Genomic DNA, 24882 nt, shown 5'->3' on the forward strand with positions numbered 1-24882 from the left:
TGCCAGACGCGCCCACTACGTCTGTGCGCCCGTGAGTGAGTGTGCGCGCGCACGCGCAAACGCACAGGCTGCTGGGAAGCCGCCTCGCCACTCTGGGTCTTCCAGTTTCCCGGCGTGCTTCGGGCCCGCCAAATGGGAGGGGGAGACGCAAGATGGCGGCAGCCGCGAACTCCGGCTCCAGCCTCCCGCTGTTCGACTGCCCGACCTGGTGAGTGGCGGGGCGACCAGCGTTGGAGTGGCCTGGCCTGCGCTGGCCTGGGCTGGCCGGCCGGCTCATTTCTCGCAGCGAGCCGAACGGCCCAGACGCTCTGGGATTGACTGAGGGAGAACTGCCCGTCGGGCCGGGCGGCGTGTGGAGGAACCAGGAATCCGGAGCCCGGGCCCAGGAACTGAGGAAACCTAGAGTTGGAGACTCTGAGGCGCTCGCTTAGGCAACCCCTCGACGATCCCCCGGTTGCCCGGGCGCTTTGGGGCCTTTGCCCCAAACTTACCCAACTCCTGACCGAGTGCCTGGACCTCTGGTGGAGCACCATTCCTGCCCCCCAGTCCTCTGTCCCGAGCGCGCACGAGCTAGCTTCCCGCCCCCACCCCCACCCCCTTAGAGTCCCGCGTCCCGCGGTTGTTGCTGCAGCCTGGGTGCGGTACTTGCCGGTCTCTCGCAGACTGGGAGCTCCCTGAGGGCAGGAACGGCTCAGACCTACTCCTGCTCCGAGCGACCAGCGCGAAGCCGGGCACCAGAGGGCATCAGTGATTGTTAGGATGAACCCTTTTCCTCCCTCCATAGGTTCTTGGGACTAAGGAAAAATTTTAATTTAGTTTTTGAGGAGGATACAAGATGAATACATTTAAATTGCCTTTCGGGAAGACTCATCCGAGTTAGAGCTATTTGTGCTCTAGCTCATCACAGTGTATTGTTTGTTACTCCCTGGCTCCTGTTGTATTGAGATTTTTCAAGGGCAAGGGCCGTCTGATACATCGTTATGTTCCCAGCTTTTAGGCCTGAGCCAGGCATGTAGTAGGATTTCAGAAAGCATGTTTTGGATGTAACTTGGCTCTCCCCGTATTTCAGACAAAATGGTCATTTGTCCGATGCACTGTCCTTCCAGCAACCTCCATAGAGGAGTTTGGGTCAGGATTGTGAGATGCCTGTGTTGCATCTTCATTTGGATGGATGGGTGCATTTTTGTGTGTGCAAATAGGGCCTCTGGCAAGATTGTTCAGACTTCAAAGGAGCAAACACAGGAAGCAAGTGCATAGGTGGCAATGTCTGGGTCCCTTTGCACTTTTGTACCATCCAGTTGGCGTCAGTCTGCAAATTCTGGGTCCATTTTGGTTCCTTGCTGCATTGATTTTAGAAATTGGACTAGGACAGTAAACTTATAGTTAGACTGTATGAGATGACCTACCATTTCCTCAGCCTGTGGTATATACACCAGGCACCATGTTAGGTGCTTTAACACATATGTATCTCCCTTGAATTGTGTGGTTATAGGAGTATAGAGAAAAGTTCCCTTAAGCATGCCATTGTAGAAAGACCTATTCAAGAGTAACAACTGCCTCATGTATTTATTGGTACCTGGTTTCATAGGCATAGTTTTGAATTGCCCTGCCTCCCTTAATTATGTGATTCTGATTTGGTCTCAGAGATCAGAACAATATCCTCTGCTTATTCTGTGATGAGACAAATCTTGATCAGCCCCAAACATCAACTGATTTATTCTACCTTTATATGGTATTAGTGATAGTAGCAAATCTTAGATTCAGACTCCAAGTGACCACACAGCCCCAGCTCTAGTACTTGCACTCTCTGTGCTGCTTTCTCTCCAAGGTAGATAATCCAGTGTCAAAATATAGGTTTCTTTGGTGCTGCTCTAAATACAGATCCACTAAAATCTTGTTCTAGAGCAGTTGAATCACTGGGGAAGTAAGTGTCAAATGTAGGAAGGAGCTGTAATAACAGTGAAGTAGATGACATTTCTGCTTGAACATGAACTAATTATAGACTGGTAGGAGAGCCACAGTATTGAATGGGATAATAACTGTAAATAGCATTTACAAACTCATCCTGAAAATGCTTTTTTCATTCTTATTTTCTAGGGCAGGTAAACCCCCTCCTGGTTTACATCTGGATGTAGTCAAAGGAGACAAGCTAATTGAGGTATGGAAATACATGTCTTCCCTTTTGTCCCACCACACTAAAGATTTTTGCTAGTGACTCACTTTTCCACCCCCTCTCCTGTGCTTTGTTTTCCAGCAGTGCTGTTTTCGTTCATCCTGATTTTTTTTTCTATTAAAAGCTCATGGTGATATAACACATTCAAACTTTGTATCTCCCATAGACACTCAGTTTTTTGTGACTTTTCTCACCTTCCAAATGAGGGGCTTTAATAGATCCTGGGCCTATAGGCCTCTGTCAAACTGGATGCCCTATAACTTGGTGAATTCCTTCTCTCTGAGTATATGGAGTTATGTAGAAGATGCAAGATCTGCAGTAACTGAAGAAGAAACTTGATTGATATAGATTGAATTTAACTTTTAAGTTGCTTTTATGAGATTCAAACCCAAGTCCTTCAAAGAAGATAGTAAACTGAGATTTTTTGCTCAAAAAGGAGAATGGAATGGTGATGAAATTCTTTTATTCATTCAAAAATTTACTGAATGCGTTCTAGGTGCCAGTCATTGCGCTGGATATAGGAACTTCAGCCATGAACTTGACAAGCATGGCCCTGTCCTCAAAGAAATCATCTGGTGGGAAAGACAAAATCACACAAAAAATTACATGACTATAATTGAAATAAATACTCCAAGGGACAAGTTTAGCAGAATTCCAGTTTTTCTACAAGTCTCTAGAATTAAAACAATATAGAACTTTAAGAGAATATGAATTTTGACTAGCTATTATGTTGTATAACTTTTTTTTTTAAATCTTTATGTTATTTCCAAGAAATGGAAATTAAGCTCACTGTGACTGTAGAGTTGTGAGTCTCCATGTTTTTGACCCATTTAAGTTCAGGGCCCTAATAGTGAGTGCAGTTATTTTCCTCTGATGCATGTAGTAAAAACATTGCACTCCATAATGAAAACTGTCTGGGAGATCTCCTGAAGGATGTTTTGTAAATACATTGTTTTCATTTTTAGGATGTTGTAGAGATACCCATGTATTTTACAAAGTATTAAGGCATGAGTTGTGATGAATTCTGTTATTAATTCATCAAGCTCTTAGCCAGTCACTTAGAGACCCTTTGCTATGGTTCTTCTATCATAAAGATTGCAAAACATCGGAATTATTCAAGGGAATGATTTAGCTAAAATGTCTGTTTTTTCCTAAGGACTGTTCCACACATATAAAATATCATTGCTAAATAGACATATAGGGGATGTTCCCATGTGGCACAGCAGAAACAAATCTGGCTAGTATCCATGAAGATGCAGATTTGATCCCTGGCCTTGCCCAGTGGATCGGGGAATCCAGGGTTGCTATGAACTGTGGTGTAGGTCGCAGATGTGGCTCGGATCCCATGTTGTGTGGCTTTTAATTCGACTCCTAACCTGGGAACTGCAGGTGTGGCTCTTAAAAAAAGAAATTAAAAAAAAGAAGAAGATATATAGGAATCTGTATGTTTTGTGTGTGTGTTTTGTTTGTTTGTTTGTTTGTCTTTTTAGGGCCTCACCCGTGGCATATGGAAGTTTCCAGGCTATGGGTCGAATCTGAGCTGTAGCCACTGGCCTATGCCATAGCCACAAAATCGCCAGATATGAGCCACACCTGCGACCTGCACCACAGCTCACGGCAATGCCAGAGCCTTGACCCACTGAGCAAGGCTAGGGATCGAACCTGCCTCCTCATGTATACTAGTCAGATTCGTTTCCACTGAGCCACGATGGGCACTCCAAGAATCCGTGTTTGGTTTTTTTTTTTAACCAGTTCAGTAAATCTTTAGTGTGCAACAGGAAGAGACAGGCAGGGAGGCCTAGCTTTAATGACGATGTTCCTTTGGGAAATAATTTATATTTTCAAAGCACTCTAATTTGTCAAACATCCCTCTGTTACTGGTTTCTATTAACTGATAACCTCTTTCAGTACTGTTAGGTGTGCTGAGTTGTCATAAAATTGTCATGTTAAAATCCTTAGACATTACTGTATTGTTTCTGAGAGGGATAGACCTGAAATATGCTTATTTTTTAAGGATTTAGGCAGCACTTGATACTAACCGAGCTATCTGTCCTAGCCTTGTGTCAGAGGCTTGTGATGTGTTGTGGTAGCTGGGTTTAAGAAGTGCAATATTAAAACAAAAGCCATGAGTCGGTTAAGCCCATTGTGTAAAGGTACACTCTGAGTTATAACTCAAAGGCACAACTGGATAATGGTCCTAGCCATAACTAGTTAAGAGATTGTGGCTTTAGTGATTATTTGAAAACTAATGCATTATTTCATTCACTTGGACAGAGGAAGCATATTGTTCAAGAATTCATACATTTTCTTCTTTCTGAGACATGTTATTTTCTCCCTACATTTTTATATGTCTGTAATTGAGGTGCCTTTAATAGTGAATGTATGTATTTAATATGGCGGCCCTTTCTGTTTTTCTTCCCCGCTCTAAACATCTAAATCTCTGGTATGTCTTTGGCACTTTAGAATCATAGAAATGTGGTCAGTTTTATATTAGAACCCAAGAGCTGGTGGTCTTATATACTGTTTGCACTGTGGTTAGTAAGTTTAAGTGTATGATTTCTGTGCATATAAATATGAATGGAAAATGCAGTGATACTCAACCTGGGATATTACCTAGAGAGAATAAGATGTTGAAATTTCAGGGCTCTTTCAATTCCAAAGCAATGGCTTGCTTATTTATTTATTTATTTATTTATTTTTGTCTTTTTGTCATTTCTTGGGCCGCTCCTGCAGCATATGGAGGTTCCCAGGCTAGGAGTCTAATCGGAGCAGTAGGCACCGGCCTACACCAGAGCCACAGCAGCATCCGAGCCATGTCTGCGACCTACAACACAGCTCACGGCAACGCCGGATCCTTAACCCACTGAGCAAGGGCAGGGACTGAACCCGCAACCTCATGGCTCCTAGTCTGATTCGTTAACCACTGAGCTACTATGGGAACTCCCAGCAATGGCTTATTTTTAACCCAAGTATTAATACTTAAGTCTGTGCAGACATGGGGGTCATTGTGTGCTTGAGCTGTCAAGCTGTTGCTAAATCTTAGTGCTCCCTAGTACTAGTGGCCTGGGACAAGCTCTGTGAGCAGCAAGTGGGACTGCTGGACAGGGTTTCCCAGAGGTGACCCACATACCTATTTTAAGCTTTATAGGATAAGCTGGAAAAAAAGTGGTTAAGTGATTATTTAGAAAAAAATCAAGAGTGTCACCCATAATTAAAGTGTGACATGTTCACTCCTTAAAATGTTTTGTGCCATATGGTACATTTTTTGATGTAGGAAGAATGAAGAAATACATAGTGTAGTGGTTAAAAAAGCTTAGACTTTGAAGTCAGAAAGACCTAAATTTCTAATCCAGTTTATAAATATCTAGCTGTGTGAACTTGCATATATTAATTTCCTTATGCCTCACTTTTCTTATCTATAAAAATAGGAATAACAGTACCTACCTACCTTATAGAGTGATTGTGAGAATGAAGTGACACAACATAAGAGTCATAGCACAATATGTGGCACGTTAAGTGCTCAGCAGTTGTTAACTGTTATCAGTATGTGAAATATATTTCTGGCTTTGTAAGGAGAACACTAAAGCATGGGGGAGAATAGTAGCCCACTGTGAGTTCAGTGACATAACCAGGAACAAAATATAAGCCTCTTGATTTCTAGCTTGGTACCATCTTAACTTGACTGTACTTCTCTACTCAGCTTCGTGCTGTCTTTGCTTAGGGATTTTAGAAGGAGCATAGTGTGAAACATGAACCGAGCTTAATGAGACCTTGTGTTTATTTTATTTTTTTTAATTAATTTTTTTTCTGTCTTTTCTAGAGCCATACCTGTGGCATATGGATGTTCCCAGGCTAGGGGTTTAATCGGAGCTGCAGCTGAGGGCCTACGCCACAGCAATGCAGGAATGCAGGTTCTGAGCCATGTCTGTGACCCACACCCACAGCTCATAGCAACGCCTGATCCCTTAAACCCACTGAGCGAGGCCAGGGACCGAACCCACAACCTCATGGTTCCTAGTCGGATTCGTTAACCACTGAGCCACGACGGGAACTCCGAGACCTTGTGTTTAAAGAAAGAACATAATATATATGAATGAAGGTTATTCTTCAAAGTGCTCATATTGTAGGCTTAAGGAACTGAAAGAAGTGTTAGCAAAATTTATCTAGGAGTTCCCTTTGTGGCTCAGCAGTAACAAACCTGACTAGTATCCATGAGGATGCAGATTTGATCCTTGGCCTCACTCAGTGAGTTAAGGGTCCCGTGTTGCCGTGAGCTGTGGTATAGCTTGCAGATGTGGCTTGGATCTGGCGTCTCTGTGGCTATGGCCTGTGCCAGCAGCTACAGCTCTGATTTGACCCCTAGCCTGGGAACTTCCATAGGCCACAGGTGCGGCCCTAAAAAGACCTAAAAAAAAATTTTTTTTTAAATCTAGAGACCTTCATCTGTCACAGCCTAGTCTACAACCAATCTGTGGCAAAGACTTTACGGATCTAGGATTGAAAGAAAAATAAAGACAGCCTACTGAGTTTTTCATAAAGCCAAGTTCAGCTCAAAGAGTGATCCTTTATCCTTATACTTATTTGTGGTTAAAATGACCTTTCTTTTATAAAATGATTATGATGATACCAGTTGGTGACAATTTAAAGAAAAGTTGTCAGGTGTTCCCACCATGGCACAGCTGGATGGATGGTATCTGCAGTGGCAGGGATGCAGGTTCCATTCCTGGCCTGGTATAGTGGGTTAAGGATCCCATGTTGCCATAGCCCCACTGTAGGTCAAAGCTTCAGCTCAGATTTGATCCCTGGCCCAGGCAGTCCATATGCCCTGGGACAGCCAAAAAGGGAGGAAAAAATGTTCTCAGGAATTCTTGTTGTTGCTCAGTAGGTTAAGGACGTGAGGTTCGGTCCATGGCCTGGCTCAGTTGTTCAAGGATCCAGTGTTGCTGGAAGCTGCAGTGTAGTTGGCAGATGTGGCTTGGATTAGGTATTGCTGTGGTGTAGGGCATAGTTGCAGTTCCGATTTGACCCCTGGTCTGGGAACTTCCATATGCCACAGGTGTCACCATAAAAAGGGGGGAAAAGTTCTCATTTGGTAAATGTGGGGGCTGTTTTAGTCCCCACAATTTTTTCCCACAATTTTTAATTTAATTTATTAAAAAATTTTATTTATATTTGGCCTCGCTTGTGCCGGGCAGAATTTCCTGGGCCGGGGATTAAACCTGTGCTACAGCAGTGACAATGCTGGATCCTCAACTACCGGGCCACCAGGGAACTCCCACAATTAATTAATTATATAATTACTAGAATATTTTGGGGGAACCACACCCACAGCATGTAAAAGTTCCTGGGGTAGGGACTGAAGCTGTGCCACAGCAGTGACCCAAGCTGCAGTGACAACAGTGAATCCTTAGCCTGTTGTGCCACAAGAGAATTCCCCACGATTTTTAAAATAACAGTTTGCTGGTCTGTGAAATTCCCTTTTCTGCTATTATATTGGGGTATTATATAGTTTTATTTTTTTCCAGTGCAAAGTAGCAACTAGAAACATTTTGGAGCTCTTAGAATTGTTTGAGACCCATGGCATTCTTTAGAATATTATCATCGCAGGTCATTCACACCTAAGGTAAATCCCAGCTCTGCCACTCAACCAACTGGACTGCCTTGGATGAATGACTTAATCTCTCTGAATCTTTTTCCTTAGCTTTAAAAATAAAGGTGATACTTAGTTCACAGAATTGTTTCGAGGATTAGATGAGATAGGTTTTTTTTTGTTTTTTCCTTTTCTAGGGCCGCTCCCGAGGCATATGGAGGTTCCCAGGCTAGGGGTCTAATTGGAACGGTAGGCACCAGCCTACACCAGAGCCACAGCAGCATCCGAGCCAAGTTTGTGACCTACACCACAGCTCACGGCAACGCCAGATCCTTAACTCACTGGTCGAGGCCAGGGATCGAACCCGCAACCTCATGGTTCCTAGTCGGATTCATTAACCATGGAGCCACGACGGGAACTCCAGATAACAACTCTTGCAGGCCATTTACATCTAACAGAATTAAGAAAAGTTCAGAGTTGCCTTCGTGGCTCAGTGGTAACAAACCTGACTAGGATCCATGAGAATGCAGGTTCAATCCCTGGCCTTGCTCAGTGGGTTAAGGATCCAGCATTGCTGTGAGCTGTGGTGTAGGCTGAAGATGTAGCTCACATCTCGCATTGCTGTGGTTGTGGCATAGGCTGGCAGCTGTAGCTTCAATTCGACCCCTAGCCTGGGAGCTTGCGTATGCCGTACCTGCAGCCCTAAAAAGCAAAAAAAGAATTAGAAAAAGTTCTTTTCGTACCAACACTAGACATTTAATCATTATTTTGTGGAGATTAGTTGCCATCCACCTCCTAAAAGTGTTAGTAAATTATTCTGAGCTCTTTATTTTGAAGAATGATAGGAAATATACACACACACACATACTCTTTTTTTTTTTTTTTTTAACCTTCACAAGGAATTTTATCTTCTCAAGATGCTCTACTTGATTGGAAGAATTTTTGCTAAACCTTGTTGAAACAAGCTTTAAGTAATATTTAATTTAATATTTATTTAGAAACTGATTATTGATGAGAAGAAGTATTACTTATTTGGGAGAAACCCTGATTTGTGTGACTTTACCATTGACCACCAGTCTTGCTCTCGGGTCCACGCTGCCTTGGTCTACCACAAGCATCTGAAGAGAGTTTTCCTAATAGATCTCAACAGTAGTAAGTAACTTATATACCATCCCATTTCACACATTCCCTTTTGGGCAATGTGAAAATGCTCTTTTGGGTTCTTAAGTTTTAAAGTCGTGTTTTATTGCTCACTGAGGAAGTTTGATGTTTGGTTTTTAAATCAACCTCCATTCCTGTGAAATCTCCTATTTTCCTAAAATAATTGATGATTGGAGAGAGAAGAGGTTTTGGGGGAGCACTTTCCTGGAGGAAGCACTGTATTTAGAGAGAACCAAAAAAAGCACCCAGGAATCAGGGACTGTGGGTGTTCAAGTGTTTATGGGCCCATCATAGACTGTGATCCAATTTAAGTAGAAGCTGTGAGTAGCTCTATTAATGTAGTCGAGTTGTGATACAGGACATTAAAAAAATACTTGTTTTGGGAGTTCTTGCTGTGGCACAACCCGATTGGCAGCATCTTAGGAGCACTGGGATGCAGGGTTACTCCCTGACCTAGCACAGTGGGTTAAGGATCTAGCATTGCTTCAGCTGTGGCTTAGATTGCAGTGGTGGCTCGAATCTGATCTCTGGCCTGGGAACTCCATATGCCACGAGTGCAGCCAAAAAGGAAAAAAAAAATGCTTGTTTTGAGCAAAGGTTAATTTTTTATAATGGGTTCTTTACCCCAGCTACATTTTGCTTTGACTACTAATAACATAAATTTTCTGGAGTTCCTGTCGTGGCTCAGTGGTTAACAAACCCGACTAGGAACCATGAGGTTGCGGGTTCTATCCCTGGCCTTGTTCAGTGGGTTAAGGACCCGGCGTTGCCATGAGCTGAGGTGTAGGTCGCAGGTGCGGCTCAGATCCTGTGTTGCTATGGCTGTAGTGTAGGCTGGCAGCTGTAGCTCCAGTTGGACCCCTAGCCTGGGAACCTCCATATGCTGCGGGTGTGGCCCTAAAAAGACAAATAAATAAATAAATATATTTTAAAAAATTTTTCTGTGAACACCAACTAATAAGATTTTCAGATTTGTCAAAGGTAGTCCCAAAAATGCAACTGAGACTTACTGCATGGGGCCTTGAAGTGTGTTCATTTTGCCTGCATATAATTATAGCATAAAATATAAAGGATCTGCTTCCTGGGTTGATCATATTTTACTTCTTCCTCCCATCTCCAACACACACACATACACACATTACACATCACCCCAGTCTGCTTATAATAATGGTTTTCGAGAGCCTTGTCTCAGAAGTACTTACTTGCAAATTTATCTCATCTTTTCTCTCCATTTCATAATATGCAGAATGCAGACATGGACAAATATTCAGACTCTCCGGTGGGATTTTGGCTTCCCTTGCCATTAACATTGCACCTGTTTCTGCCAGCTTGCTTTCTTATCCTGGGGAAAACCCAAACATAATGGCCACCAGGCCAGCAGTTCCTATGTTCCTTAGACTTTGGGCTAGAGAGGTCAGACTGTAGCAATTCCTCTCTCCTGCCTTGGGGGCATGGCTCTTGCTGGGTTGGAGCCATTCCTTCTGGACCCAGAATGGATCCAAGCCTGTCTGGCAGCAGAGCACAAGCAGTGGTATTTGTTATGTGGGGTAACAGCAGGTGTGAAGATGTGTAAGAAATCTGCTGAAGAGATTCAAGATTCAGTGAAGGAGTTTCCTTTTCATTGTGACCCATGGCAAGGGATGCAAAGTGGACCCAGTGCCATTTCCATTTTAAAAAGCAAAATTGATGTGCTGGGAGGAGCTGCTCTCTCTTCTACAACTCAGGTTCGTTTTTTATTTTTTCCCTCTCTTACATTTCTGATTTGGTTATTCCCAGCACACGGCACTTTCTTGGGTCACATTCGGTTGGAACCTCACAAGCCTCAGCAAATTCCCATCGATTCCACGGTCTCATTTGGTGCATCCACAAGGGCATACACTCTACGAGAGAAGCCTCAGACATTGCCATCGGCTGTGAAAGGAGATGAGAAGATGGGTGGAGAGGATGATGAACTCAAGGGCTTACTGGGGCTTCCAGAGGAGGAAACAGAGCTTGATGTAATTCTTTTTCTATGTCATTGTCATGTCTTTTGGGACTCTGATTTTTGCAGTTTTTAGCTGTGGTGTGTAGCTTGAAATGCCAGTGACTTAGCAGCTGGAGATTTTCTTGAGCCCAGTAACAGGCCTTTGCCACTTTGGCAGTGTGGTATGGCTCTTGGAGAGCTGCATTGTGTGGGTTTGGCTGTGCATTACCAGGGCTAACTAGGAGACTGGATTTCCTGCCAGTAGACCCTCATGGTTGTCTATCGGATGTTAGAAGCCAAGGCTGGGAGTTACATCTTTAAAGAATTGCACTGTCCAATGCAGTAGCCATTAACCACATTTTAAGTACTCAGTAGTCACTTGTAGCTAGTGACTAACCATATTGAATAGCACTAACAGAAAAACCTTTCCATCATCCAGAAAATTTGATTGGACAGCACTCGCTTACAGAGATTGAAACTTTCATTCATTTATGTAGCTCTTTTTTAAATTGTCCAGTCAGCCCAAGAATCTCCTGAATAAAACTAGACTACTTTTGCTCTGGGCCTGGCTGCCATGAAGGCCATGAATTTTAAAAGATTTAAATTTAATGTGCTAAGGTTTTCCTTTTCTAGGGCAGATCCTAGGAGTTGGTGATGTAGCTGTTGTCTTTACATATCTGTCGCTGTATTGATGTGACTGGTTGTATCCAGGTAGATCAAATGTCAGCCTTTCTTTAACTGCCCACATGCATTTACTATCCCTGTACACCGAGGCAGTTTCACAGCTCTTTGGGAGAAAAGCACAATAGAAATCTTACAACTTAAAAGTTATTTTGTTCTAAGGGAGTTGCCTCATAGCCAGGGACCTTGTTAGCAATCACTCTTGTTCTTTTTCCTCTTTTAGTTCAATATATTAGGTCATCTCTGGGTCCTTGTTCTCAAGACATTGGAAAATCTCAAACTGCAGTGCAGATTGGATTAAGTCCAGGGGATTGGGAAGAGGCAGGCAGCAGCGCTGAGGCCAAGTTAATCATTGAGATGGATGGATAGTTATGAATAGAAATGGGGCCAGATGCAGTGATGGGAAGTGACAAGATATTAATGCCAAATATTCAGTGCCCTGGCAACGTCCTTACAAGTTTTAAAGGAGAGAACTACTGGGAAAGAAGCTATCAGTTGTCCCTTCTCATCTCTGTTTGTTCACTTAAAAACAATTCAGGGGAGTTCCCGTCGTGGCGCAGTGGTTAACGAATCCGACTAGGAACCATGAGGTTGCGGGTTCGGTCCCTGCCCTTGCTCAGTGGGTTAACGATCCGGTGTTGCCGTGAGCTGTGGTGTAGGTTGCAGATGCGGCTCGGATCCCACGTTGCTGTGGCTCTGGTGTAGGCCGGTGGCTACAGCTCCGATTCGACCCCTAGCCTGAGAACCTCCACATGCCGCAGGAGCGGCCCAAGAAATAGCAAAAAGCCAAAAAAAAAAAAAAACCAGGGATTTCTTCTCAGTTGCATTCCTTTAATTCTCAGCATGAAGATATGATAACCTTTCTTCAAAAAAACCCAAAACTTCAGTTCCGGGGTTTTTGCACAAATGTCCTATTTTTAGCTCAAGGCCCTTCACCTCCTTTTGAATATCACTATCCCACTAGTCATTGCAGATGTTCCACATTCTGTCAAGTGAGGCTTGTTGGTATCAGCAGTCTAGGGACAGGGATGAGTCTTTTCTGAGTGCTGAAGAGAATTTCAACTGCATGGAAAGGTCCAGGTTAGCTCCTGAGACCTTCCCGCTCTTTGTTTGGTAACAGTCTCCTTCAGATTCCCTTGTACTTATTCCTGTTTTTCCCCTGTGAACCCTGGCCCAGAACCTGACAGAGTTCAATACTGCCCACAACAAGCGTATTTCCACTCTCACCATTGAGGAGGGGAATCTGGACATTCAGAGACCAAAGAGGAAAAGGAAGAACTCACGGGTGACCTTCAGTGAGGATGATGAGATCATCAACCCAGGTGAGGAATCTTCATAGTTTTTTCTGATGCAAAAGCTGTGATCTAAAAAAAAAAAAAAAAAAGCTGTGATCTTGGAGTTGCCGCATGACACAGCGGTATTGGCTGTATCTCTGCAGCACCAGGACACATGTTTGATCCCTGGCCCAGCACAGTGGGTTAAAGGATCCAGCGTCACCGCAGCTGTGGCTCAGATCTGCTCCCTGGCCCAGGAATTCCATATGCCACGGGGTGTCCAAAAAAAGGAAGAAAGAAAGCTATGATTTCAGCAGTGCACATAACTTGTAGGTCAGTTGTAATGTTTCACAACAAGGTTTAGGATTGCAGGTGCTATGTTGAGGGGAGATATTTTTGTACAGTGTAAACATACCTTGGAGATATGAGTTTGGTTTAAGACCACAACAGTAAAGTGAGTATTGCAAAGTGTAAAATAGCATTCTATCTAAAAAGACAACGTATATGTCTTCATTAAAAAATGCTTTATTGCTAAAAAAATGCTAGCCATCATTTGTGCCTTCAGGGAGTCGTAATCTTTTTGCGGTAGTAACGACAAAGATCACTAATCACAGATCACTATAATAAATATAATAGTATGGAAAAGTTTGAAATATTGTGAGAACTACCAAAATGTAACACAAAGACACAAAGTGAGTGAATGCTGTTGGGAAAATGGCACTTACAGACTTGCTTGACACAGAGTTGCCACTAACCTCCAATTTATAAAATCCCAGTGTCTGTGAAGTGCAGTAAAACAAGGTATGCCTGTACGTGGATGGAATACCCCGATCACTCAAGCATTATCCAGCTGCGATGTGAAAGAAATACCTAAAGGAAGGGTCCATATAATGCAGTGTACAGAGCAAGGCTGCACTTCTCCTTTGCTGATCCAGTATGTCTGTCATAGTGGAGGTTGAGTAAAGTATAGCTCTGTGCTGCCTTTACCTCAAAGGAGTCTTCATGGGCTTCCAAATATGATTTGTAACCCTAAGATTGGAGAGCTTTCTGCCACTTTTTTTTTTGTCTTTTTGTGTTTTCTTGAGCCGCTCCCATGGTGTATGGAGGTTCCCAGGCCAGGGATCGAATCGGAGCTATAGCCACCGTTCTATGCCACAGCAACGCGGTATTCAAGCCGTGTCCGCAACCTACACCACAGCTCACGGCAACGCCAGATCCTTAACCCACTGAGCAAGGCCAGGGATCGAACCTGCAACCTCATGGTTCCTAGTCGGATTCGCCACGGCAGGAACTCCTTTCTGCCACTTTTAACCACATTAAAGACCATAACTTTCAGGTAGTTTGTGTGGAAACATCAGCAAGAAGAGAGCATCAGTTTATGGGAAGGCCGATGAGTTTACCCATTTCTTCCATCATTCAACATTCATTTATTGGGCTCATATTCTATCTCAAGAGCTCTGGGAAGTAGATGGCATAGACCAGGGAGGTGTAGTTTATACAGTGAAGATGGAATTGAGATTCCAAAAATTCTGTTTGGAAATAAATCTTAATGGATGGAAACAGGGATCCCAGACAGACAAATTGCTTTTATTTTCCAAATTGAGATGCAGTAAGAATAACTTTCAAATTATGTGTTTAGTTTCAAAATATCAATTATTTAATATTAATTTATTATTTAAATAAAGAAAATCTGCTCCGGTAACAGCTTGTGGGAAAAAAAGATCTAATTGAAAATGCAGTCTGAGTCATCTGGGGATGTGGAAACTAATCAAGTTTGGTTTAAGATTGCATTAATGGAATCATAGAGGGCAGTACCCTATGGCTGTGTTCTGAGCAGAACACAATGCAAGCGTGCAAAATGCAAGCATGGCCTTAAGCACCAAATGTGTTATATAGTATTGAGGGAGGAGGAGACTCCCAGCTCTACAAAGTGGTCCCTGAGGAACACAGCAGTAACAAACCCAACTAGGATCCACGAGGATGTTGCGGCTCCGAAGTTACAAACCCAGCTAGGATCCATGAGGATGCGGGTTCAATCCCTGACCTCAATCAGTGGGTTAAGGATCCGGCATTGCTGTGAGCTGTGGTGTAGGTCACAGACATGGCTCAGATCCAGCGTTGCTGTGGCTGTGGTGTAGGCTGGCAGCTGGAGCTCGGATTCGACCCCTAGCCTGGGTCCAATATGCCATTGGGTGCAGCCTTAAAAAGCAGAAAAAAACAAACAAAAAGCCGAAGTGGTCCCTGAATGCTGGGAACAATGCATGAGGGAGAACAGATTGGAGGAGGCACAGTCCATGATGGTGGATGTTTGCAAGACTGACCTTTGGGAGGAAGGAGTGGGCGAAACCAGAGCCTGAGTAGCAAGTATTTGGCTCAGCATAAAAAGCAACAACACATCTCTATATTTAAGGGAAGAATTAAAAGAATTCCTCAGAAGGAGTTTGGGGCATTCATTCTACTGACTTTAGTTCACTTTCTGATGATGTGTGAAGAAGAATGATTTACCCCTCAAAGTAGAGGATGCCAAAGGGAATGTTCAGGCGGGAGCTGGATGACTAATCTGCGAAGTTTATTTCTGGGTGCCAGATAAAAGTTTCTAGGGATTGGACCTAGAAATTTGTAGGGTTTTTTGTTTTGTTTTATTTAAAAAATTTTTTCTTTATGTAGCTGCACCTGCAGCTTATGGAAGGTCCCAGGCTAGGGGTCAAATCAGAGCTGCAGCTGCTGGTCTATACCACAGCCACAGCAATCCCGATCCTTAACTCACTTAGTGAGGCCAGGGATTGAACCCGAATCCTCATGGACACTGTGTCGGGTTCTTAACCTGCTGAGCCACAATGGGAACTCCAAAAATTAGTTTTGAATAAGCTCTTGTTTGTACTGATGGACAGCCAACAATTCGAGGATCACCGGACTGGATAATTTTTTAAGTCTCTTTCAGGACTCAGGGTCTGATATGTTCTGTTTTTCTCCTTGAAAAATATTGCCCGGAGTTCCTGTTGTGGCTTAGTGGTTAACGAATCCTACTAGGAACAATGAGGTTGCAGGTTTGATCCCTGGCCTCGCTCAGTGGGTTAAGGATCTGGCGTTGCTCTGAGCTCTGGTGTAGGTCGAAGATGTGGCTTGGATCCTGCGCTGCTGTGGCTGTGGCATAGGCCAGTGGCTACAGCTCTAGTTTGACCCCTAGCTTGGGGACCTCCATATGCCACGGGTGTGGCCCTAGAAAAGACAAAAAAAAAAAGAGAGACAGAGAAAATTATCGCCATGGAACTTTATTTTTGTTTTTTGCTTTGGGCCACACCTGTAGCATGTGGGAAGTTCCCAGGCCAGGAATCAAACCTGTTCTGTGACAGCAACCCAAGCCACTGCAGTGACAATGCCAGATCTTTGTCCCACCAAGTCACATGAGAACTCCCGTGGAACTTTATTAAGGCAGTACCTTCAGGCAGTGTGTGCCATAGTGTTTCAGAGCGTGTGTTCTGAAATCAGAGAGCCTAGGTATGAAATCCACCTCTCTCCACTTAGTGGCTTTGTGACCCTGGCCAAGTGACTTATCAGAGTGCTGACCTCACTGGATTGGTGTGGAGATTAAATGATTACTTGAAAATATCAATGCCCTTGATAAATGTTAGCCATTATCACCATCATCTTCTGCCACCCCTTTTGCCTTAACCTGTGTAGACTTCCTATACCAGAAGTAGACTAAGCAAAAAACTTCTTGGTAGATCTTCCAGGAACAGAGCTACCCTGCCTGCAGATCCCAGCTCTAGGAGTCAAATGTGTAGACAACAAGGAGAGGGTGAGAGACTTGAGCACCATTCAGCCAGCACAGGACAAGATCCCCCTGGATGGCTTAGCCCCCACCTCCACAGGCTTGTTGTGGGGCATATCCCCTGTTAGCCGTGCCTCTTGGGCTCCAATTGTTCCATTTCATTTAACTTTTCTGAAGAGATGATAGGAACAGGGCTCCTATGGTGATGAAAGAGAAAATAAGAGTCCCTTTTTTAGAGACCTTGTTCTCCTGATGAGCCTGGATATATTTTCCTGTTTCTGCTTCCATGTAGAAGCTATTGATTTGTTCATCCATTGAACGACAATTATTTGTGAAGGTACTGCTAGGATGTATTCTTTAGTAGCATACTAATAAGTGAAAAGCCAGACTTAAACAAACCAGGGACTAATTGTTCAAATAAGATCTTTGTATTCCAGTGGGATTCCCAGGAGTGAATACACCCTCAGTGCATTTAAAATAAGTGTATAATATCTATTAGGAAATGTAATAAGTCTGTACTTGCCTATTTCTACCCACTCCGCCTTCAGTGAGAAAGCTCCTATTCATTTAAGTAATCCAGTCCAATCTCCCCTCTGTGCTGAAGGAGTACTGTTTTTGCACCTCTTGAAACACCTCCATTGTGTCTTAGACTATCTGGTTTTACAACTGTGTACTCCTTAAAGGCAGGATAGTTAGTGTCTTGCTCTTTATGTCCATGCCTGAGGTCCAGAAAATGAGTCTGAGAGACTGACTGACTGCAAACACATCCCTTGGTCTTAGCGCTTTGTCCCTGCAGAGTGAATGAATGAAGCTAGAAGCTTCATGTTACTGTAGGGTACAATGATGTGGGTGTGAAATTGTGAAAAGGGAGCTGACTTCCCACCCAGCCTGGACAGGGGCTTTGGATCCTTTAGTGAGTCTTAGTTATACGGGCATACCTTGGAGATGATGTGGGTTTGGTTCCAGACCCTTCAGTAAAGTGAAGATCCAAGCAAGTCACACAGATTTGTTTGGTTTCCCAGTGCATGTAAAAGTTATGTTTCTTCTATAGACTATTAAGTGTGCAATAGCATTATGTCTTAAAAAACAAAGTACTTGGGTTTTTGGTTTTTTGGTTTTTTTTTTTTACAGTGCTTTAGTTAAAAAATGCTTTGTTGCTGGAGTTCCCATGTGGCTCAGCAGATTAAGGATCCAGTGTTGAAACTCCAGTGGCTCAGGTCACTGCTGTGGCTCAGGTTTGATCCCTGGCCCAGGGAACCTCTGCATGCAACAGATACAGCCAAAAAGAATTTTTTGCAAGCGAATAATGAATCAGAAAAAAGAGAGAGAAAGAAAAGGAAGAAAAATACTTTGTTGCTAAAAAAGTGCTAACCATCATCTGACAATGCAGGGTTGCCACAACCTTCAGTCTAATTGAAAAAAAAAAAAAAGCAGAAACAAAAAAACAAAGCACAATAAAGTTAAACACAATAAAAAAAGGTATACCTATATATAGTTGTTCAGGTCAAAAGGCAAAGTTAAGCTAGAAGCCCTGGGTCTGAATTCTAATTCTGTTATTTGCTAATGAGTGTGTGTTAGCAAGGGATGTGATGTGTGACCTCTGGGTATGTCACTGTTTATCAATAGCATGGGATTGGTAATGTCTCCTCTTTTTTTTTCCCTCCCCCTTAAAAAGGGAAGTATACGGAGTTCCCTTTGTGGCGCAGTGGAAACAAATCCGACTAGGAACCATGAGGTGGTGGATTTGATTCCTGGCCTTGCTCAGTGGGTTAAGGATCTGGCGTTCCCGTGAGCTGTGGTGTAGATAGCGGACGCGGCTCGGATCTCGAATTGATGTGGCTGTGGCGTAGGCCAGAAGCAACAGTTCGATTCGACCCCTAGCCCGGGAACCTCCCTATGCTGCGGGTGCAGCCCTGAAAAGACAAATAAATAAATAAAATAAAATAAAAAGGGAAGTATATGAAATGGGGAAGAACTTGGGGAAGGTAGCATAGCACAGTGGTCCAGAGCACAGGCCTGTTTCCGGCTGCTTAGATTTATGTCCTGGCTCCACTCCAGAAAGGCGACTGGGCCAGTCACTTTACCCTTCCAAGCCTGAGATTGTTGTCTCATCTATTAAATGTTTAATTTAGTGGTACTCACCTCATAGGGTTGTTGTGAGGAATTTAACTTCAGTAAACACCTGAAGTGGTAGCTGTGTTTTACAAGGACTTGTGATTGCTTTGTTCACAGCGAGCCCTACAACCTTAATCCTTACAATAGCATACTGAACTAACCCTTCCTTTCATGTCTGTTTGCAGAGGATGTGGATCCCTCAGTTGGTCGCTTCCGAAACATGGTCCAGACTGCTGTGGTTCCAGTCAAGGTAGGAAGCTCATTGCGACAGTGTTTGAAATGTCTTACATGGAGTTCCCATCGTGGTGCAGTGGTTAACGAATCCAACTAGGAACCATGAGGTTGCGGGTTCGATCCCTGGCCTTGCTCAGTGGGTTAAGGATCTGGTGTTGCCGTGAGCTGTGGTGTAGGTTGCAGACACAGCTTGGATCCCTTGTTGCTGTGGCTGTGGCGCAGGTCGGCAGCTACAGCTCCAATTCGACCCCTAGCCTGAGAATCTCCGTATGCCGCGGGAGCGGCCCAAGAAATGGCAAAAAGACAAAAAAAAAGTCTTACAGTCTGGTTTGAAAACCCATTCTTTCAAGTTGTAGGTAAGTGTTAATTAAGTGTGTGCTTAGTTTTTTTTTTGTTTGTTTTTTTTGTTTTCAGGGCTGCACCTATGGCATGTAGAAGTTCTTGGGCTAGGGGTCTAATCAGAGCTGCAGCTGCCAGCTTGCGCCACAGCCACAGCAACACAGGGTTTGAGCTGCATCTGCAACCTATACTGCAGCTTGCAGCAACACCAGATCCTTAACCCACTATGTGAGGCCAGCGATTGAACCGGCATCCTCATGGATACTAGTCACATTCTAAACTGGCTGAGCCACAACTGGAACGCCAGTGTGTGCTTAATTTTAAAACACATTTTTGGTCCCTTTCCTATTTTTCATCCTATGGAAATACTTTTACCCCATCTATATCTGACGATCCTGGAGTACATAGAGAGGCTGCAGGTAACCAGCAGCTTGATGCTACGTATAAATTATGGTGTGGTATGAGTCTGTAAATTTATTTCCAGCAGGGTGCAAGAGGACGAGCAGAAAGGAAAGGACCGGAAGTGAAGGAAGGAGGGAAGTGAAGGGAGGGGAGGAATGGGAGAAGGAAGGAGGGAGTGAGGGAGGGAAGAGGAAGGGTACTGGAGGAAGTGCAGAGGGAGGGAGGGAAGTTGTGAGGGAGGGAGGAAGGGAAGGAGGGAAGGAGAGGGAGGAGGAAGGGAGAGGGAGGGGAAGGGAAGGGAGGGGAGGGAGAGGAAGGGAGGGAGGGGCAAGGGAGGAGGGAGGGAGGAGAGGGAGGGAGAGGGAAGGAGGAAGAAGGACGGGAGGAGTGAGGGAGGGAGGGAGGGAGGGAGGGAGGAGGGCAGGAAGGAAGAAGGAAGGAAGGAAGGAGGGAGGGAGGGAGGGAAGGAGGGAGGGCGAGGCGCCTTGTCTTTCCTTCTTTCTTCTCTTCTCCGTCCTTTCTTTCCTTCTTTCTTCTTTCTTTTCTTTCTTTCTTTCTTTCTTTCTTTCTTCCTTCCTTCTTCTTCTTCTTTCCTCTTTCTGTCTTTCTTTCTATCTATCTATCTATCTATCTATCTATCTATCTATCTATCTATCTATCTATCTATCTTTTTAGAGCCACGCCTGTGGCATATGGAGGTTCCTAGGCTAGGGGTTGAATCAGAGCTATAGCCTCTGGCCTACGCCACAGCAACGTGAGATCTGAGCCGAGTCTGCAACCTGTGTCACAGCTCATGGCAATGCCAGATTCTTAACCCACTGAGCAAGGCCAGGGATCAAACCCGCGTCTTCATGGATACTAGTCGAGTTCTTTAACCACTGAGCCACGACAGGAAAGCCAGGATCCACCTTTCTTTAGCCTTCTCTACTTGACTTGAAATAAGCTATGAGGCAAGGAGGAGGCATTGTTACATTTCTGCATGGCACCTCTGGCTTTTGCCATGCCTTTATTTTGTGAATGGGAATGGCACAGATAGAAAAGCCAGCCCACATCTAGGTTAGATTTTAAGATTAGCTCTGTTGAAGAACCAAGTGGTGGAAGTTATACAGTGTTATAATTGCTCAACATGTGGAAGAACCACCTGACAGGGCTGTGCGAAAGGAACACATGGCCCCTGGAAGTGGATCCCTAGTAATAGAGGTATTCCAAAAGTGATTAGGCATTGTGGCTCAGCAGGTTGAGGACCTGATGTTGTCCCTGTGAGAATTTGGGCTGGATCCTTGGCCTGCCTCAGTGCGTCAAGGATCCAGTGTTGCTGTGGCTATGGCATGGGCTGGCAGCTGTGGCTCTGACTCAGTCCTTGACCTGAAACTTCCATATGCCCCAGGTGCAGCCATAAAAAGAAAAAAGAAAGGGGGGAAAAGAAATGATTTGAAGGTGTTTCCTGGTGGCCTAGCAGTTGAGGATCCGGCTTTGTCACTGCTGTGGCTTGAGTTTGATCCCTGGCCCAGAACTTCCACATGCTGTGGGTATGGCCAAAAAAATAAAGTGATTCAAAGATGCTGGTCAGAGATAGTATAGAGAGTTTTATTTTTTAAAGAATCTTTAGAGGAGTTCCCTTCGTGGCTCAGCAGTTAATGAACCCGACTAGGATTCATAAGGATGTGGGTTCAATCCCTGGTTTGCTCAGTGGATTAAGGATCTGGCATTGCTGTGGCTGTGGTGTAGGCCAGCAGCTGTAGCTCCAGTTCGACCCCTGGCCTGGAAACCTCCATATACGGGTGCGGCTCTAAAAAGCAAAAATAAAAATAAAAACAAAATCTTTAGATTGATAAGATGTGCCAAGTTCCTGGTTAGTCTTTATTTCATCCAAAAGAGTAGGGAGATGAGGAAAGATCTTCCACTGAACTTCAGTCCAGTGGGAAAAAAATACAAGATGACATTTTTCTGTACAACTCCATAGTATTCATGTCACATTTCCCCTTGAGCTCTTTTCTCTTTTCTTCTTCCTTTGGAATTTCCTGTTGTCTTTAAAGTATAATTTGAATTTTTTTTTTCTTTTTTGGCTGCCCTGTGGCATACAGAGATCCCAGGCCAGAGATCAGATCCAAGCTGCAGTTGCAGCTACACTGGATCCTTTAACCCACTGTGCCAGGCCAGGGGTCGAACCTACATCTTGGCATTACAGAGATACCACCCATCCCATTGTGCCACAGCAGGGACTCCTTATGTGAATTTTGGCAGATATACATACCCCTGGGTGACCACCACCATAATCAAGATATGGAAGATCACCCCAGAAAGTTTCCCTATATCCCTTTGCTGTCAGTTCCCTCCCACGCCCAGTCCCAGGCAACCAGTAAACTGCTTTCAGTCATTACAAATTTGTTTTGCTCTCAGATTAATGTTTAAAAATTAGGTGCCGAACATGAAGATACTTTGTATTTTCCCCTCAAAAAAGAAAAATTGAAGTACCTACTACTACCTGTTATCACCTCTGTTTCCTGAAAGGGCATTTTAACATCAGAAAAAAGAGAGGGAGGAGTATGACCTTAGAGTAAGAATAGTCAGTTAAACTGGGTAAGTTTTACTTTATGAAAGCTCACACACTGGCCTCATTTTTCTCCATTTGACATAGGATGGTAAACACTTGTGTGTGGAGCAGTGTTTGGGAGCCATCATGTTAGATGACAGCTATAAGGTCTCTTCAGACCCTGAGAACTCAGGACAGTGAGCTGGGCAGTTTGGGAAACAAAACAAGTTAGAGGTTTAGGGGCCTTCCTCAGTTCTTCTTATACTGCAATAGAGGAGGTAAGAGCATTCTCACGCCTCACTTCTTGTCTCCTTTGCTTCTTGTAAACCACAGAAGAAGCGGGTGGAGGGCCCTGGCTCCCTGGGCCTGGAAGAAACAGGGAGCAGGCGCATGCAAAACTTTGCTTTCAGTGGAGGACTCTATGGGGGCCTGCCCCCCACGCACAGTGAAGCCGGCTCTCAGCCACACGGCATCCACGGGACAGCACTCATCGGTGGCTTGCCTATGCCATATCCAAACCTCGCTCCTGACGTGGACTTGACTCCCGTCGTGCCGTCAGCAGTGAACATGAACCCTGCTCCAAACCCTGCCGTCTATAACCCTGAAGCTGTCAATGAACCCAAGAAGAAGAAATATGCAAAAGAGGCTTGGCCGGGCAAGAAGCCCACACCTTCCTTACTGATTTGATATTTTTGGTCATGGAGGAGGGTGGGATTGGGTGGGAATGGGGTGGAAGGGTGATGGGGGAGCTAATGAACTAGGGGAGAAAAACTTTCCATGTGTGCAGTATCGTCTTTCAGAATGTCTCCTGGGCTCCTAACCAAGTAATATTAAAACTGGGGGGGAGGTTGGACTATCCCAGAAAGACCTGTCTTCAGAACACTTTCATCGTAGAGAAATTTTTCGTACGTTCTTTTCAGTAGACTTCCCTGGCTCTTTCCCAGGTCTTCTATTACCTCCTTTTTCTTTTCTCCCTCTTTCTAGGATCATTTTTATTTAAAGTCACATGTCCCAGGGAGAGATTCCAGGCCCTCAGGTTGAATCCAGAGTTGTGGAGGTGACAACAGCATCACCAGCCTTGTGGGTCCAGCAGCCTAACTTACATTTACTATTTCTCCAAGTCCCAGGTAGCAGGAGGGTTGCCACGGAGTCCAGGCTGATTAACAAGAGGGTTAGAATTCTTCACTTAAGCTAGTTTAAACTCAAAAGTGTTTTCCTGGGTCAGTGGTTTTGAGGTCCACTAGTTAGCCTTTTCTCTTTTGTCCTTTTCGTTGGAATGAGAACATTTTGATTTTCCTTCATTTGTGACCAGTGCCATAGACACAGGTTGATAGTTTTAAACTTACAATATTGTTTGAACTTGTTTTTCTTATTAAACCTGAGTACTCTTCTTGCCCAAGTTTCTCATTTGATTCTAGAGTACTGTTCTCTACTCTCTAAGGCATTACTTTCCTTTTCGAGTGTGTTATGAAGGCAATTTCTAAAGGATATGACCAGTTAGAGCAATTCCAATTACAAAGGAAAATATTTTACTTTGAAATAACGGGTGTCTCTAAGAGGACGTTTTTAGATGTTGGTTTGGAGGCTCTTTCCCCCCCTGGACCGAGGGCTCTCATTGTCAGAGCTCCCAGACTAGACCTGGCTAACAACCATAGCAGACGGAGATAGGAAACATTGGTATGAGCTTTGTACAGAGATTTGTACATTTGTGTAATAGGCCTTTTCACGCTTTATGTGTAGCTTTTTACCTGTAACCTTTATTACATTGTAAATTAAATGTAACTTTTGTCATTTGGGTGTAGTCTGTGGTTCAATCGCCATCAGCTCTGGCATTAGGGAGTACTTGTCAGAGGTACAGCTATCAGGCTTGTGATGCTCTGTCCCCATTTTATTACCACAAATGAAGATGCCCCCTGATGAACGTGGAGATTCTAATGAGAGATTCCAGTCTCCGGACTGCAGCCTCATCCAGCAAAGTGGGTTAAGAGGTGCCTGCTGCCCTTTGTCAGGACACAGCTGGTAGAGTTCCCCAGTGGCCTAGTGGATTAAGGACCCTCGGGATTGTCACTGCTGTGGCACAGGTTTGATCCCTGGTCCTGGAGCTTAACATAGAAAGAAAAAAGGAGAAAAAAGCCACAGGCCTGACAGATGGCTTTGGGGCCCTTGTCTTGGGTGTGACCACCGCCTTCTGGTCATAGCTGCCTGCATTTGATTTATACTCAGGAGGCACAGGAGTGAAAGGCAGCTGGAGTTGAGGACTCCTAGAAGAGAAGATTTCAGCCAGGGTTTAGATCGAATGGGTGTATCTTGCATACTAGACCCTTGTGTGTGGGAAGTGCATTTTGCGTGTGGTGAAACTTACATGTGTGACTGTGGTGAAGATGCCAACTAGGTTCCACATCCCTTGGGTAGAGAGTGTGGACTCACGGCAGCAACAGCCTGTTAAAGACAGAGATCTGGGAGTTCCTGTTGTGGCGTAGCGGAGATGAATCTGACTAGTATCCATGAGGACGCAGGTTCAATCCCTGGCCTTGCTCAGTGGGTTAAGGATCCGGCGTAGCCATGAGCTGTGGTGTAGGTCGCAGTCGTGGCTCAGATCCCGTGGTTGTCGCTGTGGTGTAGGCCAGTAGCTAGGCTACAGCTCT

General features: G+C 44.3%; 1 protein-coding gene and 1 non-coding gene across 4 annotated transcripts; both read left to right on the top strand.

The window, feature by feature from the left end:
- Window positions 1-94: 94 nt before the first annotated feature.
- PPP1R8 (protein phosphatase 1 regulatory subunit 8) lies at window positions 95-24028 on the top strand. Of its 3 annotated transcripts, XM_047792843.1 has the most exons (7): window positions 95-208; window positions 2098-2158; window positions 8762-8915; window positions 10701-10921; window positions 12746-12890; window positions 18915-18979; window positions 22571-24028. In XM_047792843.1, the coding sequence occupies exons 1-7, from the start codon at window positions 153-155 to the stop codon at window positions 22922-22924; spliced, it is 1056 nt and encodes a 351-aa protein (XP_047648799.1). In that variant the 5' UTR covers window positions 95-152; the 3' UTR covers window positions 22925-24028. The 3 variants fall into 3 exon arrangements, with proteins under 3 accessions (XP_047648799.1, XP_047648800.1, XP_047648801.1); XM_047792844.1 differs by lacking the exons at window positions 8762-8915; window positions 10701-10921 and having other exon boundaries at window positions 22571-22960; XM_047792845.1 differs by lacking the exons at window positions 95-208; window positions 8762-8915 and having other exon boundaries at window positions 2109-2158; window positions 22571-22960.
- On the top strand, window positions 4196-4359 carry LOC125134818 (small Cajal body-specific RNA 1). The gene has a single exon (XR_007136813.1). It is a non-coding gene; the product is annotated as a small Cajal body-specific RNA 1 (non-coding RNA).
- Window positions 24029-24882: the final 854 nt, after the last annotated feature.

This window comes from Phacochoerus africanus, chromosome 8, assembly GCF_016906955.1.
Source record: "Phacochoerus africanus isolate WHEZ1 chromosome 8, ROS_Pafr_v1, whole genome shotgun sequence".
Lineage (NCBI taxonomy): Eukaryota > Metazoa > Chordata > Mammalia > Artiodactyla > Suidae > Phacochoerus > Phacochoerus africanus.

Excerpts from the sequence above, each read along its gene's own strand:
- PPP1R8 (XM_047792843.1), top strand. The coding sequence starts at position 153 with ATGGCGGCAGCCGCGAACTCCGGCTCCAGCCTCCCGCTGTTCGACTGC. Across the intron at positions 2,159-8,761 it reads AAGGAGACAAGCTAATTGAG|AAACTGATTATTGATGAGAA; the intron begins GTATGGAAATAC and ends ATATTTATTTAG. Across the intron at positions 12,891-18,914 it reads TGATGAGATCATCAACCCAG|AGGATGTGGATCCCTCAGTT; the intron begins GTGAGGAATCTT and ends GTCTGTTTGCAG.